The sequence below is a fragment of the Rattus norvegicus genome, chromosome 13 (assembly GCF_021556685.1).
Source record: "Rattus norvegicus strain SHRSP/BbbUtx chromosome 13, alternate assembly SHRSP_T2T, whole genome shotgun sequence".
NCBI lineage: Eukaryota > Metazoa > Chordata > Mammalia > Rodentia > Muridae > Rattus > Rattus norvegicus.
Window position 1 is genome coordinate 93,017,739 of NC_141546.1, and position 19,589 is coordinate 93,037,327.

Consider the following 19,589-nt stretch of genomic DNA (forward strand, 5'->3'; position numbering starts at 1 on the left):
CCACCATTGGCAGCCAGGGGGGAGTGAGGGAGGGAGCCTTGCGGTGCCGTTCTGCCCTTAGCCTTTGGACCGTGTTTCTAGAACTCCCTTCATATCTGGAATATTCTTCGTGAGAAGTGGTCGCCTACCACTAAGTTTCTCACAGGGGACAGAGCCACAGAATAGGACATGGGTTTCTCATGGACTTCTGTCAGGCTAAGATCACACATGAGCCAATGGGGCACGTGTCCATCCCCTCCTTATGTCTGCCTCCCTTTCCTCCCCCTCCTCTGTGACCTCTGGAGAACTCATTAGCTCATGGGTTCCAGAGCTCCTCTCCCAAGATTCCACCACTTCCCCAGTGTGCATCTAAGGGAGGGCAAGGCCTGCCTGCTGAGGGGTTTCTCAGGCAGGGGTCTGTGTTGAAGCAGCCTCTTGACAAAGATGGCTAAACCTCTCCTGGACTGTCAGGACAGTGAAATGTCTGGTTACCATTTTGAGAACAGACTCCAGGGGGCAAGAATAGAGGTTACCACTGAGATGGACATCATGGCATGGCTTTCTGCCTCCTGGGAACTGCCTGTGATTGTGGAGATAGGACACGCACCTCTCACATAAGGAAGTGTTTGCTGAGTCCCATGACTCAGAGCAGACTGATGCTGTGTCCCAGCACGAATGAGTGTGTGTGTGTGTGTGTGTGTGTGTGTGTGTCCATTTAAAATGTATACCTCAGCACATTTGGACATAGCCACAGAGGCATCCCCCATGACAATAATGAGCAAGCCGTTTAACCTCCAAAAGTGTACTGTGATTTTAACTGCAGGGGAAAAATGTTACCAGAGCAGAGAGAGACCTCAGTAGAGACATAGAGATGGTATTTCGGGGAAGAGGGATACAAGGACTTCTGGGGAACAGAGGGGAGCCTTGCTGACCTTACAGGGAGATTTCCTGAGCTGCAAGGTCAGGTTCTGACAGTCATCGTGAGGAGGTAGGTGAGGCCTGGAGTGCCAGACCACAAGGACCAGCCCTTGGGGAACTGTTGAGGCAATCAGAGCTGCTCTGGAATATGGTCAGAGCAGAACTTCTCAGCATTTTATTCTTTAAATTCCCATAACTACACCTTAGGAATTTTACATTTTTGTAGTAAATCCAGGAAATTGTACATTGGCTCAGTGTTTCATACATATAAAATCAGCGAAAGGGAGTTTCACAGACAGTTAACAGGTTTTCAACACCCCACACAGCTAGAACTTCTCACAGAGCAGATGTGCTTCCATTGCCCCTGGTGGCGGTGCCCTGCAGCCTGCACACGATCATGCTTGTGATGTCGATGGATTGCAGGGAAGTCAAATGTCTAAGTAAGTGTGGCATTCAGGGGCTTCTTCAGTATTACTCATGCGTCTGTGTGTGTACACCTGTGTGAGCATGGTGCACGTGCGCACACACACACACACACACACACACACACACACACACACACAGATGAAATTGACTCTGCATGTGTATATAAGGCCAGAGGTCAATGTTGAGTACCCTCTGTCACTCTCTCACTCATTTTTGAGACAGTGTCTTTACTTTCTGAGGAGTTTGACATTTTGTCTAGACTGCCTAGCCAGAGGGTCCCCTGGAATCCACACATCTAGATGCATCAAGAACCAGGGTCACAGTGAACTGCAGCTCCCAGTTCTTACATGGGTGCTGGGGATTTGAACTTGGGTCCTCTTTCTTGTACAAGGCAACACGTTGCTACTAAGCCATCTCTCCATCCCATCTAATGAAGAGAGCAACAAGAACCACTTTAAGGTTGCCCAATTCCAGTGAAAATCATAAGCTCGGCTGCCATGGAAACTAACAACTCTTAGGTTAGTTGAACCTTTAAGGTAGAGAGGAGACTAAGAGCCATTCAGGGAACAGCCCAAGAAATTCAAGTTAAGTCGTCAACTTCTGCAGCTACAGAAGTGGGTACCTGAGGTTTTATATGTGTGTGTGTATACACACACATATACATACACATATATAATTTTCCTTCTTCATAGTTATAAAAACAGTACTCAGCTCTTCTGGATAAAGTAGGAGATAAGTTAATTGCCACCCTTATCACTGCCACCGCCACCGCCACTGCCACCATCCAAAGCCTACATTAGGTTCAGTGTTAGCTACTGAGAGTAACAACAATGAAAGAGCTACCGTGGCTTATCTAAAACTAGTAATAACTGTTGTCACCTAGTTAGCAAGTCAAGGACTGCGTTAAAATGTTTCGTGTTTCATATACATGACATTTTATCCTTTCCAAAATAAAATAGGTATTCTCAAAAGTTCATGTTCTTATACTGAGGGATCCAAAGTATGCATAGGTTTGTTTGTTTGTTTGTTTGTTTGTTTGTTTGTTTTTTGTTGTTTTAAATTGGCTCCTGGTCATGTGTATTGATTCCGGGCCTGAGCCTCCCACACTCCACCAAAAATTTTGGAAAGACTCTGTGGAACAATGACTAGTTGGAAATCCTGTGAGCTAGACAGAATATTCCCCAGTAATTATGATGAGAAATACCTTGCCTAGCTTTTGAGGAATTCATGAACTTCTAAAATCATACTTAAAGGGTGTGGGGGATGGCTCAGTGGCTTGCTGTACAAGTCTGAGTGAGGACTGGAGTTTGGACCCACAGCATCTATGTGAATGATGACACGTATCATGCCCTGCCTGTATCCCGGTGCTGGGGAGATGGAGGTTGGTAGAGCCAGCTGGCCAACAAGACAGGTGAGCTGGGGAGTTCCAGGTTCAGGCAGGCCCCAGTACAGAATGTGTGGGATGACCAAAGAGGATGACCGATATCAACCTCCATCTCCATGCACACACATGTGCCTGGCTACTATTCACCTTGTGCCTATGCACATGCAACCACGCACCCGCATATACCATAGACACACGGGTGCAGAAATGACAACAATAAAAAATAGAACTCTTCCTTTAAAGTAGGAAGGTCTTTGGTTACTATTCTTCAGTAACTTTAAATATGATTTATTCAATGTCTCTTTGGTGACACGGTTGTGAATTATCTGTGATCCTTACAACTCTCTAATCTGGGTGATATTTTTCACCTAGCAGTTGACAAAATCAAGGATCAGGTGAACTGGGAGTTCCAGGGAAGACAAACAATGTCTTCATCAGTTTTGTGGGTGTCACCTGGTTCCTAGGAGCCAGGACAGAGCATCTCTCTAGGCTTGAACCTTTCTTCTTCTGCGTGCTGGTGGTCACCTTATATTTTGGATAGAATGGCACGTTTGTTTGTGTGACTTTCTCGGTGTGTGTTTCACACCCCTGTCTCTGGGCGTATACTTTGGGACATTCAAGAGCATGGTGGTGGCACCCACTCAGTTCTAGTGACAAGGGAGGCAGGTGATGTTCTGTGGTGAAAGACGCAGCAAATGCTTGTCTGTCTGTCTGTCTGTCTGCTTGCCTGCCTGCCTGCCTGCCTGAGCAGAGAGCTCTTTGTCCTGTTAATTGCTTTGCCTCCTGCCTTGGTGGTGCAGAGCTCCACGCATGTGGAGCAGTCATTCCCACTGAGGCTGCATACTTGTGCCTGGGAGGCTCACCTCTCTGTGGTGGTCCAGAGCAGAATGGCACAATCATGACATCTCAGCCTAATTTAGTTTCTTATGTAAAACAACTTTGGTCTGACATTTAACATTTCTCCCTTGGGTGGTTCCCCCCCCCCCCCCTTTTGTCTCTCTGAGATCATTACCTAGCATGTCTTTCTACCTTTACATTCTTTTATCTCCCCACCCCACCCCCCCGCCACCCCGTCTCTCACACACGCCAGGACTCACATTCATGTGCACAGCAATGTGTGATCTTCATTACTGGGGACGTGCCCCTGACTCACAGAACACGCTAACAATGGCATCAAATCCTGGGTCCAGGAAAGGCAGCCAGAAGTTTCTATTGAAGTCGTACGTTAATGAAGTAGAAATGTGAGCAGCCTCTCTCAAGCAGGCTTCTTGCTGCGTTGAATGTGTCTCCTGCCAATCAGAGGGACCCTCTCAGGGACTTCCTTCCGTTCACATGTTGCATCAGAAAGAATGACAGAGCCCTGGAGGCTGGGTACCCTTCCTGCAAAGAACAGCAGTGCATCATGACTTTGTCCAACACTCTAATTCGTTCCTGGCTCATCTCCAGAGGTAGGCACAGCCATTATCTGCGGTCTGAGAATTCCAGAACAGCAGCAATAAAGGATACAGACTTGACTTTTCTCTGTTAGTTCTCGCTGAGCAGATCCAACAACACGAAGAGGGTGGAGGAGACCCTGGCCAGTGTCCTCTTTGGATCCTGCTCCTCGCCTCCACCCAAGCCTCTGCTTTTAAATCTCCACCATCAAACCCCTGTGGAAAATGACACAGAAAAACTCGGGGAAGCTCAAAGACCATAAAAGGCAGGATCTTCTTGGGGGAGTATGTGTTTGAAGGGGTAGACCACTCTGATTTCCAGTGTTTAAACTGCCCTTGCTCACAAGGCTGAGCAAGCTATGGCTACACTCCCTTGAGGTAGAAACCCACTTTTCTGAGAGACACTGCGTCCGAATATTTGGACTCTGAAGCCAATGGGCTGTTATCCTTAGGTCTACTCAGCCTAAGCTTGGCTATCTATTGATTCAAAAACTTTCAATTTTGCAATTCGCCTTCAGAAGGCTCATTAATAAGAATGCCTGCTTTTGTCAAGGAGGAGTGGTCATAGGTTATAAAGAGCAACAGGAAAGGTGACAGGGTGGGAATGCAAACCCTAGACAAGCAGGGAGGGGTTTTTCTCCAGAGTGTGAAGGCAAATCCCCTTGATCTGAGAAGCTGCCTGCTGTGCAAAATAAAACTTTTCATTCTCAGGGCCCCATCTTCTCTCTCAAGCCTCAAGGGACAGTTGTTTATGGAGGGAGAGACTTCAGGAACAAAGTGGCAAGAAACTGCCTTTGAAGAACAGCTTAAATCTTGTGTGTCCTGTCGCTAGAGGCCTCTAGAGTAAGAAACCAGGCTCGAACATCACCAGGAATTTGTACAACACTTGCTGGATGCTGGCTCCAGCTGTTGCCTTCCTCACAGACCCAGAGGCTTCGGAGGAACACACGAGAAGCACTCTTTTGGCTAAAATGATGCACGGAATCACCCTGCCCTCAACAGCAGCACCAGCATTTATTGCTAAGCAACCTGAGACACAGAACAAAAAGCAGCCAGGCTTTTCTTGCCTGAGCCCTGCAGGTTCCACAGCCCTCATTACAGTCCCTCCTCAGTCATCGAAAGTCTGCTATCACCTGCTTGCTAGGGGGCCGACCTCAGCGAACCATGAACCAAATGGAACACTGGTCCAGAATTTCTCAGCTGTTCTGATGATTAGAGAGTAATGGCTTAAGTCTGTTTTATGTAAATGCCTCTCTCTTAGAAATTTAGGAAAGAGATGGAAAGGTTAGCGGAGACCCAGGAATCTCTTGCGATATCAAGGCCAAAGCACTAAAAGGAGGCTGGCCACATGAGACCCTTTACGGTGCAATGGTTGACTGGGAAGCGGTCTGAGCCTGAGATTCTGATGCCTCAGTGTCCCTTCAGCCAGCTGGCTGTCACTATAGCATTTGTCAGCGATGACCAAGTTAAAATTAGAAAAAGTATAGTGGTCTCATGGTTCCTACACTTCATGGTCAGTAGGCTACTGCTTTTAGCTCTTCAGTAAGGCTATTGGACGGCAGTGGTGGGCAACCCAGGTCAGAGTAAAACCAGGAAGTGAAAAGAGTGGGAAGGGGCCACAGTCCATTTTCTAGGCCTCCTTAGGTGTCCTAAGGACCTCTCAGTAGGTCCCACTCCTTTAAAGGCCATAGCGACACTCTTACTTAGCTCATGAGACTTTGGGGGAACACTCAAGGTACATATTATTAGAGACTCGTTTATAAAGAGCGAATGAGTGATGAGCAGTGAATGAATTTGTTACTCAATGGCTCTAGCCTAGAGTGCACCGCTATCTTCATTCATTCATTCATTCATTCATTCATTCATTCTTCACTCACTCACTCACTCAGTCAGCCACTTTCACAAGTAGCTCTTGCAAGATTCCTGTGTAATAGGTAGTGTGCTAAACATTGAAGGACTTAAAAACCAAAGGAATAGTTTCTCTCACATAGCTCAGAGTCCATGGAGAAATGACTGTATAATTAAACAGGACCAACGGTCACTTAGGCCTTGGAATTGAAGACTGAAAACGGAGGGATGATGCCATCAGATGTGCATTTTGCCACAACCATGGTAGGGGTAGAGGGAAGTCAAGGCTAAGAGTGAGGAGACCATGTGACCATGTGTAGTCAGGATGCTAAATACATTAGAATGGCTGGGACATCCGAAGGAAGGCTAGCCTGGCCCTGAGTGTGGAGGCAGCAGCATAAAGGGAAGGGGTAGGATGAGACTCTCTAGAAACTTCCATTTAGCAAGTATGGTGATTGGATGGGAATGAAGGGCAGACAAAGACGATTCTAGAGTTCTACCCTGAGCAAGGTAGATAATTATGTTATTTGCTTAGATAGTGATTATGGGAGTGAAGGAAGATTTAGGGACAAAGGAATTCAGTGTGGAGCTGTCAGTTTGAAGTACTGTTTTGAAGGGGTGTGATTGTGGAGTGACTACCAGACAGGGACAGAAAAATGGAATTCCTAGACACCATGGTAATGATGTGGATGGTTGTTGAGGCCAGGGCACGGGTGTAATTACCTGTGGGAATGATGTCTCCTACATGTATGGCCCAGTCTAAGGGGGTCATGAGACTCAGAGAGCACCCCATAGGTTGTAGCAGGAGACACACTTTTCTGAATTTCCCCCTTAGAACTAGCGGCAAAGCAACGATGGCGCGAGACAGCCACTCTATGGTGTTCTTTGTTCCTTCGAAGTCATTACTAACTGACAGTTTAGATGTGTGAATGTTAACTTCACTACCCCCTTCCTTCTGAGGACCATCACCAGGTACTCAAAAATCTTTTCAAATTCCTCTTCATGTGAGAGATGAGACAAAAATAATTTTTGCATATTTTCTTTGATAGATGAGAGCACTTTGAGCTTTAAAAGTCAGGCTAAAATCTTGCATAGGTGCCAATGTCTGGTTTTCATGTGTGCTGAAGTAAAAACGGACGTGTTAAAATAGAGGTTCTGCATGTGTGTGGTCTATGTCACTCCAATTTGACTTTCCTGAGGTGACAGTGTGGGTCAGAGGCAAAACAGCACAACTGTCTCAATGCCCATAAGCCTGGCCGATGTCAGGCTGGGTGGTTGACTCTCTCTCTCTCTCTCTCTCTCTCTCTCTCTCTCTCTCTCTCTCTGGCTTTGTCAATGAAGTAGTTCCTCTTACACTCATCTTCTGGACCCTTAGTCCTCTGTGTGTTCATGTCAGGAAAGGCCAGCAAGTGTGTGCTGTCTACAGATAGGAATGCTTCCTGCCCCATTTGCTCCCACCTAATTGACTCGTTAGCCTTCCTCTTCTGGAGATAGCACTGGGTCACTGGAAACTTCTTGGCTGCCATATTGGAAGTAGGCCCAGCTTTGGCATTGATTGGCTTGCTGGCTCTCTTAGGCCTGGTGTCGGTTGCATGTGGAAAAGAGTGTCCAGGAGCTAGAGCCCTCAAAGATGGCTTGTAATTTAAAGGACTACAGAGTTCCACAGTGTGCCTGTGTTGATGGGTTCTGGAGTCACCTCAGATTAGACTAGAGGAGCAGGAGAAGGGTGTGGTATTTGATAATCTAGGAGCCAAGGAGGCCTACAGGATGTGACCTCACACAGGACAGGAATTGTTCGCAGCCCCCAGCTTGGCGTGCTGTTTGGCATTTTAGAAACTAATTATTAATTTGTTAAATGTTGGAAATTGAGTTATGAATAACAATAGACTGAATATAAAGGGATTACTTCAGGGGAGGGCAGTAAAAATCAAAGACAGCGGTGAAAATGTTCTGGAACCAGGGTTGCTCATGAGCTCTGGAGGGCAGACGTGTCTGTGTCAATCAAATTCAGAATCTAAGCCTAGCGCTCAAAATCCAAAATACCATGAAGTGTGCATGACTTTTCTTGTAGCCATAGCCTTACTGTAATGTTTCTTTCTTACGATCGAGTTAACAATGGTAATCTTTTAGTTCCGGGTTAGCATGGCCGGGAACTCACTCTATACCTGAGAATGATCTTGAACATCTGACCCTCCTACCTCCACTTCCTAAGTCCTGAAACAGCAGGTTTCACATCAGGTTTATATGCTGCCCTGGATCAAACCCATGGCTTTGGGCACGCTGGTCAAGCACCCAACCCAGCAAAAGCATTTAAAATAAGCAGTTAAACCGAGACTTCTTGAAGCCCAGTAGATTGTTGGTGACTGGAAAGCATATGCTGTTGGCTGTGGATTCTGTAAAATCGCCCTTCTCAAGAGCATGTGGAGGTATATGCTTCCTCATATTATACTAAATTATGCCGTGGAATGTGGAATACCTCATTTAACAAATAACATCCTAAAGTGCCGTTTATCGATGGCAAAGTTTTCTTAGGAGGGAGTGTAAATGCCTTTTGAATTAAATGAGCATTTCCTACAAAACTGTGAAAAAAAACCACACAGGTGTGTTCTTTGACTCTTGAAGTGAATGATCACGGACAGGTAAGTGGTCAAGATGTCCTTGGTACAGCACAGTGTGCATCCTTTGGATCTGCTTTTGTGGTAAACTAAGGTGACAGTCTGCTCCAGAATGTCCCTCCTCAGGGGTTCTTTCGGGTCCTATGTGCTCTTGAGCTCTGATTAAGGACTGTCTGGACAAAGCTGCTGCCACTGAGGACCCCACAGTGAGCCTTGTCTGGTTTGCATGGCTTTTCCAGGAACCCACGCATCCCCAACCTCCTATTGCTCCAGCCACTTTATGGGCTGCCTTGAGTTTCCACCTCCTGAGCCTTCCTCTTTGCTGCTCTGTGAAGAGGCCTCTTGATTTATTAATCAATTAATCAGTGCCTGGTGAGGAGCTGCTCAGGGTAGTTAAACAGGGAAAACAAAATGCTGGGGCTCATCATCCAGACATATTGCGATTAGGAACGAACCTCCCACTGACTGATCTTCCTGCCCACCATGGCTGCCCTGAGTTACCTTCCAGACACGCCACTTCGTGCAGACAGGGCTTGGATCCATAAAACTGACACTGCTTTTCTGAAGGGTGATTTGGGGGGGGCGTCCTAGAGGAAAATGACTCCAAAGATGAGCCTCATTCATTATTCACAATAATTAATAAGCCTTGCAAACTCAGCCAGGCCCCAAACATGCTGCGGTGGGTCCAATCCTCTGTACATTGACAGTATTGTCCTTTCCTGCTTTCCCCACAAATGAAGCCCTGGGGCTGGAAGGATATTGCAACAAGGGCAGGACACAGTGGTTGCCGACTGAGGAGAGGTTTGGTGCGCTGAGCATGTTATCTAAGGGCACACAGAGCTTCCAAGGTCACAAGGAAAGACCTGGGAGATATTTTGACACCCATTCACATCTCCAGGGCTGTTTCTTTATGTAATCTAGTTTTGTGGGAGTTAAAGCAAATGAACAAGAGACAGAGTCCTCATCACCCCCACTCCTCTTTCAGTTATGACCTCAGAGCTTGAGATACAGGGGTGGGGGTTGAGACAGAGGCCTCAGGTCATAGCCCAGGCTAGCCTGGAACTTACAGCAATCTGCCTCAGCTCCTCTAGTGCTGCCATTTATAGGTGTGAACCACTGCACCTGGCTGACGATTTCTCAGTCGTAGTTTTAGGTAAAACTTGTGTGTATTGGGTGGTGGGGTTGGGGACATCTCGAACTGGTCAGGAAATGAGAAAGACAACCCAGAAGATGGGTCCACATGAGACCAGTGACAGGTCTGAGTTAGCCGGCAGGGGTGTGCTGGCTGCTGGAGCAGGCTGGATCCTGGATGTAGAATCTGTTGGTGAGTTTTCTTTCCTGTGGTGCTGATTTAGTACACGTGCTGCTGAGGCCAAAGTTTGGCAGAATAGGATCTCTGTTCCCAGTCACAATTGACACTTCTGTCCCTTGGCAGTGCTCTGCTGCTGAGAATGAGGTACTCACCCCCACCATGCTGGATTAGGGAGGAAGCAGATTGTAATTATTGAGTGGATGTCGGAGGGTTTAAAATGTTCCCCACTGACTGAGTGGAAGGAATACTAAGAGAATGTGCTCTGTTTAGTACCTTTAGGGTTTTCAGCACCTAACCCTTGCATGACATCTGCCATCTAAGGCTTCTCCTGTGCTGGCTTCTTCCTGGTGATGTCAACCAAACAGTCAAGCCCTTGGGTGGCAGACATCTGAACTGGCTTTACCAGCACCGAGTTACAAATTGCTCTTTTTCTTTCCTGCTTGTGTGTTCTGTAGGACCCCGCTTTCTCTGCTGTGATTCATGACAAACTCCAGGTCCCTAATACCATCAGGAAGTCGTGGAATGACCGAGACAACCGCTGTGACATTTGTGCCACACACCTGAACCAGCTGAAACAGGAAGCCATCCAAATGGTGCTGACCTTGGAGCAGGCAGCTGGCAGTGAGCACTATGATGCCTCTCCGGGCTCACCCCCTGCCATCAACAGCATTCCCGCGCTGGTGGGGTCCCGGCACATGGGTGGGCTCCAGCAACCCAGGGAGTGGGCCTTTGTGCCTGCCCCCTATGCCACCTCTACCTACACAGGCCTTGTCAACAAACACAGTGGCAAACCCAACAGCCTTGGGGTCAGCAACGGAGCAGAAAAGAAGAGTGGATCCCCAACCCACCAGGCCAAGGTCAGCCTCCAGATGGCCACCAGTCCCAGCAATGGAAACACCCTTAACTCGGTGGCCATTCAGGCTCATCAATATCTGGACGGAACCTGGTCCCTTTCAAGAACCAATGGGGTTACCCTGTACCCCTACCAGGTAAGCGTCCCTATAAGCAGGGAAATGTAGCGTTTTCTTCCCCGATATTGAAATGAGTGCATACTCCAGATCTCCCTCTAGAAGAGTCGAGGCAGAGGAAGTCTGTATCTTCCTTCTCCTTCTGGAAGCTTCTAGCTCAGTGCTTCATGCATCCATGGCACCCCTCAGGGTTACACCAAGGAGCTCCAGCCAGAACTGCTTGCTTGGAAAGACTCTCTGCCAATTCCCAACCCTACCCTCTTCTTGCTTAGCTAGTATCTTCTCCTTAAGAGGTCTTGTAAGTTCAGACAATGCCAAGGGCTTCCTAGCCACCAGCTTACTGTGTAGCCTAGTAAGAGCAAAGATGTAAAAATGCTTGAACTGGGCTGATCCCCTGACCTGTAGACATGTTAGCGTCTATCTCAGGCTCCAATCTCTCACTTTGGACCCCTGACCTATACACATGCTAGCAAAATGACTTTGCACAAAGAGATTACCCCATCTCAGGCTCGAATCTCTCACTTTGGAACTGATACAGTAGTAGACAGATTAAGCAAAGGTGTATGTATAAGACACATAGTGTATTGTCTAGTATATGATCTGGTATTGTGCCTGATAATAAGAGATGTAGAAATTAAGACAAATAGGTAAGAACATTTTGACCCCATGACTGCAGTAGTTCCCTAAAATTAGGATTTTTTTTAAAAGAAATTGATGAGTTAGTCAGGGCATCACTAATAATTTAGATGAAGTTTATGGTTGATGTATTGTTTATAGATGAAGGTCTGTGTTGGCATCCCATTGTCACTCTGTGTACCTTCTGAAAGGGCTGGAGAAGAACCTCTTGTACCTTGGGGGACCCTTACTGTCTTTCATTACTTGAGTTCATCTAACATGAACTTGAGGTTCATCCAATATGTTGGAACTGGTCACAGGAGGCTTGGCTTTCTCCTTCCTCCTGTTTCCCCTTTAGGTACTAAAATGAACACGTAACCCCAGGTCTCTGTATACGAAAGCAAGAACAGTTCTCAAGTCTGAAGAAAAAAGAAATAGCTCTGATCTAGACATGGTAGTGCATACCCGGATTCCCAACACTAGGAAGACAGAAGTATCTAGAGTTTTAGGCCAGCTTAGACGACAGAGACGGTTCAAAGCCAGCCTGAGGTGCATAGTGAAGCCTTGTCTCAGAAACAGCAAAAACCCCAAACACAAACTAAAGCAGCCAAGCCAAAAGATGAGAAAAATCATTAGTCCTGATTTTACCCAGGGAGCTTTCTATTGGACGAGGGTCAGAGTCAACTCTGTCTTCTGTCCTCTGTGTCTTGACTGTCATTGATATGGAAAGGTGGCCGTAGTCATAGGGTGTTAGGAGTGTCACTGGTATATGAGATAATCCTGAACACCTCAGATCGCTTCTCAGATGTGCTGTGTCTTATGGGGTGAGAAGCCTTCCCTTATCATATGGGGACCCAGGTTTCCTTCCTTCATCAACAGTGCCCCCATCTTTCAGGGCCTCAAGGTCCTCCACTAGACCTGTAACCAGCCAAGAAGTGTGTGTGTGTGTGTGTGTGTGTGTGTGTGTGTGTGTGTGTGCATCCAGGCCCGCACAGGCTCCCACTGTGGGTTTGAGGCCTAGCCTGGCTATACAGTGCTTCCATTCATACTCTGCCATCAGGAATCCAGTGCTCTAGCCTCACTTCCCTGCAGGAGAAACTGAGAAGGCCAACCTGCCTATGTGCCCAGAAGGAAAACAAACCAACTGAAGTTACACAGATCTGTCTTGTGACCTGAGACGAAAACACGGGGCACATAAAATGAACTCAATGTGTCTGATCCAATGTGAACACCATATGGTTCCCAACCGTGCAGTATGTCGGCAAGACAAGGAAGAGACTGTTAGATCTTTTGGTAATCAAGGAACATGATGCCCAGAGAAAGGGAGCGCCCTCTGACTACACAGCCACAGACAGACCAACACTAGCTCCTTCCTCACCTGGAAACCCATCTCCCAAGGGTGCTGCTTCCAATCTCCCTAGGTTGACCCTGAGTGATCCTGTCAGCATTTTCCCCCTGGCTTCCTTTGAGACCCAGAACAGCAAGGAAAACAGTCCTTATTTTGACCTCCAGGGCTGAGCATCCACTTGACTTTTAGATGAAGTTTTGTGTGGTTTATCTATATATACCGCATTATATCATATAACTATATATTTATATACTGTATAAATAGGACAAAGAACCAGTAAGGAAACCTTTAAGGAGATTTTGTAGCCTCGTCCTGAAAGTCACTGCATAGGGCTGTGTGTGTGTTAGCTTTTCTTTTTTCATTGTTGTTGTTTTAAAATTTGTAGTTATTCGTATCTTGCCTGTGGGGTGTGTGTGTGTGTGTGTGTGTGTGTGTGTGTGTGTGTGTGTGTGTGTGTGATATGTGCTTGGTACCCACAGAACCCAGAAAATGATGTCAGATCTCCTACTTACAGACTGTTGTAAGCCAACATGGGAATGTTGGGAATTGAACCTGGGGCCTCTGCATGAACATCAGGTGCTCTTAGCACTGAGTCGTCCTCCCAGCGCATGTGGTAGTGTCCCATCATTATAACGGATGAGGAACAATGAACTGATAGGAGAGAAATGTCATTTCTCTTCCATTTTTGAGGTGCCGGTCTGTGGTCAGCTGGCTTCTGTATTAGTTATTCCTTGACACTCTAACTGAATAACTGACAAGACAACTTAAGGGAGGAAGTTTTACGTTAGCACATAGTTGAAAAGGATACAGGCCATTACAGTGGCAGGGAAAGCATACAGGTGAGCCACTCTGGATAGCATGCGGCTGGGACATCTTCCCTCCTTGCATTTTGACACAACAGGGCCAAAGATGGGAATTCTGGTGCTAATCTGGATTTCTCTTTTGCATAACCATGTTCGAGGTTAGCCTTGGCTCCTCAGTTAATCTTTCCTGAAGGTGAGCCCACAGACATGCCCAGAGGTGTATTTCTCCTGAGTTTCTAAACCTCACAGCTTTTGGCCTTGTGGTGAGACAAACTATGTATTACCTAACTGCTAAAATGGGATCCCCAAGCCTGCTCAAAGCATGCTCCCAGTGACCGAAAGACCTTGCATGAGGCCCTACTTTTTAAAGATTCTACTGTCTCCCAGTGGTGCCATTCTAGGACCAAGCACTAGACCCCAGAGGAACATTCACTTCCCAAACCAGAGCTGTCAGGAACAGAACATGTCTTCTTTCATTATGGAACACTTTGATTTTTTTTATTGTTTATTATTTAAAACGCACAATAAAATACATTTTAAAATATTTTTAACGTTATAAGAAGTAAAACATACTTGTTCTAAAACAAAATGGAGACTGTATGAAAAAATTCAACATGATTTCTGAAAGCCCATCTCACACAGAAATGCAATCTAGTCACTGGCAATTCGTCGTAGACTTGTGATGAGACCCAGCACTTTGGCTTCCGATCTGTTGACTGGGCTTATTTTCCTGTGGTCTTCCGTATTCTTCTGAAATGCAATCATTGGGACAAAAAGAGTAGCTCGCTGGAAGACTGCTGGCTTAGCATCTGCAGGGCCTCCCTTTTCATATCTAGCACCAGTGTGAGGTCTAATGTTACCATGATTGTCTATGTTGATGAATATTTAGTCTATGAAGGTGTTCTAACAGATACAAGCATCACTATTAGAGTTTAGGTTTTGTAAGTATGAATTGCATGCTCAGGGAGAAGAGCTTTCCCCTCAGGTGGTGTTTCTACCATGTCTCTGATAGTGCTACACAGGCAATTCCCCTCCCACCTTCCACTCTGGAAGCTGTGACAGCCAATATCTGGACTACGGGATAGACTCAGCTGCTGCACCATTACCGACAATGGGTTAGGACCACAGCGGTAATACAGGACACAGGGGTGGAGATGTGAGAGGGATGTAATGTTTCTGCACAGAAACCAGTGTTTTTTAAAGCCCTTTGTCATAGAGTAGGCACTGTGCTATTTGTTGGGTAGGGCTGTCTCCTTAGGCTAAAAACCCAGGCTCCGTGTCTTCACGGCGAGGGAGAAGCCAGGCACGTTACCCATGATGGAGTTGGCAGAGAGGTATAAGAGTAAGGTGGTGCTTTGCCATTCTGAGACTGAGGAGGGACTGGAATCCAGCTCCCATTGCAGCTTAAAAGTCAGACTCAAAGATGATGTGGACAAATTCCCGTCTCGAAATTGTCCCGGATACATTTTATTGGCAATGTCAGAGCTGACCAACTCATGTATTTTTTTCCCCTGAGTAATGATTAAAGGGACCGGAGGAAATCTCTCCGGGGATAAAGAGATTTGGGGTCTGGCCATGAATCAGTATCCCACGTGTTGTGACTATATCACCCCGATGCCCTGAGGCGTGGGCTCTGGATCTGGCAGACTGAGTGTCTCCTGTTGTGAACATCTCCCTGCAGTAAATATTCTGTCGTCCCCGGTCTAGCCAGCTCGTCAGAGATGGTTGACTGCTCTGAAAGCCAGCTGCAGCTTCCCTGCTCCCACACTCCCTTTTCCCTCTGTGGAGCAGATTTCCTCTGGCCTAGAGCCAGAGCGGTCCTCGAACAGGGAAGCATCTAGGGTTTAATGAGTGTGGCGGGTACGGCTCCACTCCCGGGAACCTGAGCCGGTGGGGACATTATATAAAGAAGGGGAGGCTGTCCTTCTGAACTGCAGATGCAGTAAGGATGACAGAGATGAGGCCCGGCTTCCAACAGGGAGCCTGTATCCCATGTGAAGTTCCCGCCTCACAAGAGGAAGGAAAAAGAAAAGGACACTTTAGGAGGCAGTGAGATGCCTTCAGAAACGGTAAATCACAAATGGAACTAACTTCTTGTGAACTATCTTGGACAGTTCATTTCAGAGAAGAGCATGAGGTAAGCTGTTTCAAAGCCTGACCTTCTTCTATGGACTTGCTGACACTGTGTTATAGGAGCATGCGCAGATCAGAACGTGCCTGTCGACGGTCCTTTAGCCGTGTGAGTCTTGACACTAAAAGAGTACGAGTAGAGCAGCCCTCCTGCTCAGCTGTAGATTAATCATCTCCCTTTACATGGCCGCTGCCTTCACCTGACTTACTCTCACAGTGGTAAATGACCACAGGGAAATGGTGGTCGCGGGTTACTGGCCTTCGACTCCGTTTCTGTGGATGGGCATTTGACTCTTGCCCCAAAGGAGTTGGGGATCTGATGGAGACTCCTCCTTGGCTCAGAGTATCACAAACTATGGTGTCACAAAGGCCACAGTTTCTAGATAGATGAAAGGCAGTTACTTATTGATCTTTTTAGGTGTCCCCTCCCCATGCGCTCCGAACACAGGGAAAAGAATGTGTTTGTGTATTTGGCCACTTACAGCACATTTCTCAAGGATGTGAAATCTAGGCTGAAAGTCCAAAGGAATGGTCACATCATATGAATGGTGGACAGGGTCTTGGTTAGAAAGGAGCTTCTGGACTTTATCAGGAAGCTTAAACAATGCTTTAAATCTGGTCATGCATTTTGTGCGGTTGGTTAAGAAAGGGCCCTGAGGTGTTCGTGTCTGGGTCAGGCTGCAGTTGTGGAACCTTGATTAGGATTTCGTGGGCTCCATGAAGGATCTTGAAGTTGTCTTGGATTTTCCAAGTGGACTCAATGGAATCACAAGTGTCCTGGTAAGAGTGAGGCAGGAAGAGCAGAACCAGAGAGGGAGAGCAGGGAAGATGCCATGCTCCTGGCCTTGGCCTTGGAGGAAGGGCCACGGGGCAAGGAGGACAGACAGACACCTGTAGAAGCTGGAAGGTGAGGAGGCAGATTTTCTCTCAGAGCCTCCCAAGGAACCAGTTCTTCTGGTCTCCTCAGACTCCTCTGGACCATTAAGATAATAGATCAGTGCTGGTTTGTTCCAGTGGCCTTAAGGAAGCATTTGGTAATTATCAACCTGATAAGGGTAAGTGAGAGGAGGTTTGCAGACCTGAGAGATGATGAAGCACGTGGGCTTTTCATTCCACACAAGCAACTACCTCACCCACTGGGTCGGCAGGCACACCACAAGTGGGGTTATTTCATTTGGCTGCCTCCACAGAAGGAGAGGCTGCTCATGCTACACTGTTGGGTTCCAGTTGTCTCAAATTCCCCTATTGTTAGGGAGTCATAATCACAGGCGAGCCACAGCCACTCTCCATCGGCATCCAGGGATGACCGTCGAGTGAGTCTCTCAGAGGGTTGAAACTGCAGAAGCCACTCAGGGCTAGGGGAAGAGAGCCTTAGCTTCTCTTTTCTATCAGGCCTTCAGAACAAGAAGAACAGGGTCTCATAGGACTGCCTCAGAAAGGAATTCTCACCTTTTCTGGTATCTTGAGGATTAAATGTATTTGAAAGACCTTTGGAAGTTGTATACCCGAACATAAGTATTGGCTCACATCAGTTTTTATTAGAAAGTTGAAGACAGGTCCTGGAGATCTGAAACAGGGGAATGGACTGTTTGCTTCTTTGAAAGTGGAGTTTGCAACTTTTGACTACACACTAGAATCCTCTGGGAGATTTAAAAGAAATTCTCGAAGTCTAGGTCGCACCCCGGTTCCAACAAAATGAGAATGTCTGAGGATGAGACCCAGGCCTTGCTTTGAATTGTAGAGGCCAAGAGCCCTAGCCTTAAGGAATGATTTGTCTACCGCTGGCCTCATAGCTTCCTGAAGGCACCAGTGAACTTCTGTAGGAAAGTAGCACACTGTGACAAAATGTCCGAGGCAAGCACTCAGAAGGGAGGAAGAGGGTAAGGGATTTCTCACCTCACAAACATGAGAACTGGGGTCTCCAGAATGCATGCACAGTGGGATGTGTAGCGCTTGCCTATAGTCCTGCTACAGTGAGATAGGAGCTCGAGACAGGAGATCCTTGGAAGTGTGCAGACCAGCTAGCCTGGTGCATAGAGCAACACACAAGAGACCCTGTCTCAAATCAGATGGAAAATGGGATCTGACCCCCAGGTTGTCCTCTGACTTACACATGTGTGGCATGGCATGCACATATCTATACTCAGATGTACATTTGTATACATGAACACACACACACACACACACACACACACACACACACACACACACCACATGTGGGGGGGGCAGAGAGAGAGAGAGAGAGAGAGAGAGAGAGAGAGAGAGAGAGAGAGAGAGAGATTTTAAAGGGGAAAGTTTAATTTTGGTTTATGACTTCCAAGTCTTGGGCCCTTGGTTGCTCAACCTTGTGGCTTTGCTGTACTCCAGCAATGGCGAAGAGGTTGTGGTGTAGGAAGCTCATGATGGCCATGAAACAAAGAACACCATGGCAAGATGCAGAGGTCCCAAGGTCATCCTCAAGGGTATGACCTCAGTGAAAACTTCTCTGAAGACCCAACCTTGAGCAAATGACTTTGGGGGAAGAGTTGCTTATGGTTGTCATAACAAACCATCACTGACTAGGCTGCTTGGAACACGTGTTTCTCTCTCAGTTCTGGGGGCTTCAAGCCTGAGGCTATTGAGGAGCAGAAAGTTTCCTTACCTCCTCTAGACCCTGTTGCTTCCAGTCCGTTTTGGCCTGTGCTAGAGCACCCCGATCTCTGCCTGATTCCATACGATCTTGTGTCCTGTGTTCTCCTTGGTGTATGGAAAGACACAGATCATTGGATTTGGAACCCTCCTTGATCTAGTATAGTCTCTCCCCAATCCTTAATTAACCATACTGTGAAGACTCTATTTCCAAACAAGGTCATATTCTGGGGTGTCATGTGGACATAAATTTGGGGCAAATCCTATGTAATGATTGACAGAGAGATAGACAGGTGAAGAGGGAAGTTGGTGTGAGGGAGTGAAGTAGCCACTGGCTCTTTCCCAGGTCTGCACAGCTGGGCTGCCTCTCTGTGGGTAGTAGAGAAACAAAGGGAGCAAAGATTAAAAGGGACAGAGCCAAGAGAGGGAGGGAGGTGACTTAGCCACACACACCCTCATGAGCCAAAAGGACTCCAGAGCAGACAAATGCAAAGTGGGCAGCCACTGGGAGGAGGGTCAGCAGGAGCACACTGCCCCTCCCCATCCAGTGAAAGCCCCTTCCAGTCAGTTCAGCTCACACAGAACTTCCACACCCCTCCTTGGGGAGATGAGCTAGCAGGCCTCACCTGACAATCATGGAAGGGGTCCTGCTCTATTTCCATCATCCTGACAGACACGTTGAATTGACTTAGTTAGAAAAAACTTGTGTTTTCTTTTTCTTCTTTAAAAATATTCCCATATTCTAGAAAGAGGTTGGAAAATATAAGGAAGGTGCCTTGTCTGCCTCAGTGGGTGGGATGCGGCGGGCCAATGGACAGAGGGTGTTTTGGCTTGTCAGCCCTGATCTCGGCTAAACTAAGCTGTCTGTGAACAAAACTGAGCATTACCACAGGGTGGGGGGGGGCGAGAATGGGTGGGGACTGGGGTCGGAGTGGAGACTGTGGACAGGCACACACAGACTCTGCATTTCCTTTTCTTCCAACTGTCTTCCCCAGGATGTCTTTATAGAGTCAAGGTGTTTGCTGTCCACAGTGGTTTCTTTTAAGATCTCCAATGGTGCTAGGTATCAGGGATTTTCCCCAAGTGTTGCACGGTGAAGGATGAAAAGCCAGGGTCAGGCTAGACTTACTGTGCCTACACAGAAACATCCCCCTCCCTCACAGCCCTACCTGGGGCCTCCAT

At 47.1% G+C, this 19,589-nt stretch overlaps 1 protein-coding gene across 1 annotated transcript in view; it reads left to right on the forward strand.

The window, feature by feature from the left end:
- Window positions 1-19,589, forward strand: part of Kif26b (kinesin family member 26B) — a 399,395-nt gene that overhangs the window by 140,544 nt on the left and 239,262 nt on the right. The window contains exon 3 of the mRNA NM_001109079.3: window positions 10,371-10,904. Coding sequence (NP_001102549.2) covers window positions 10,371-10,904 — 534 coding nt within the window. The remainder of the gene's footprint in view (window positions 1-10,370; window positions 10,905-19,589) is intronic.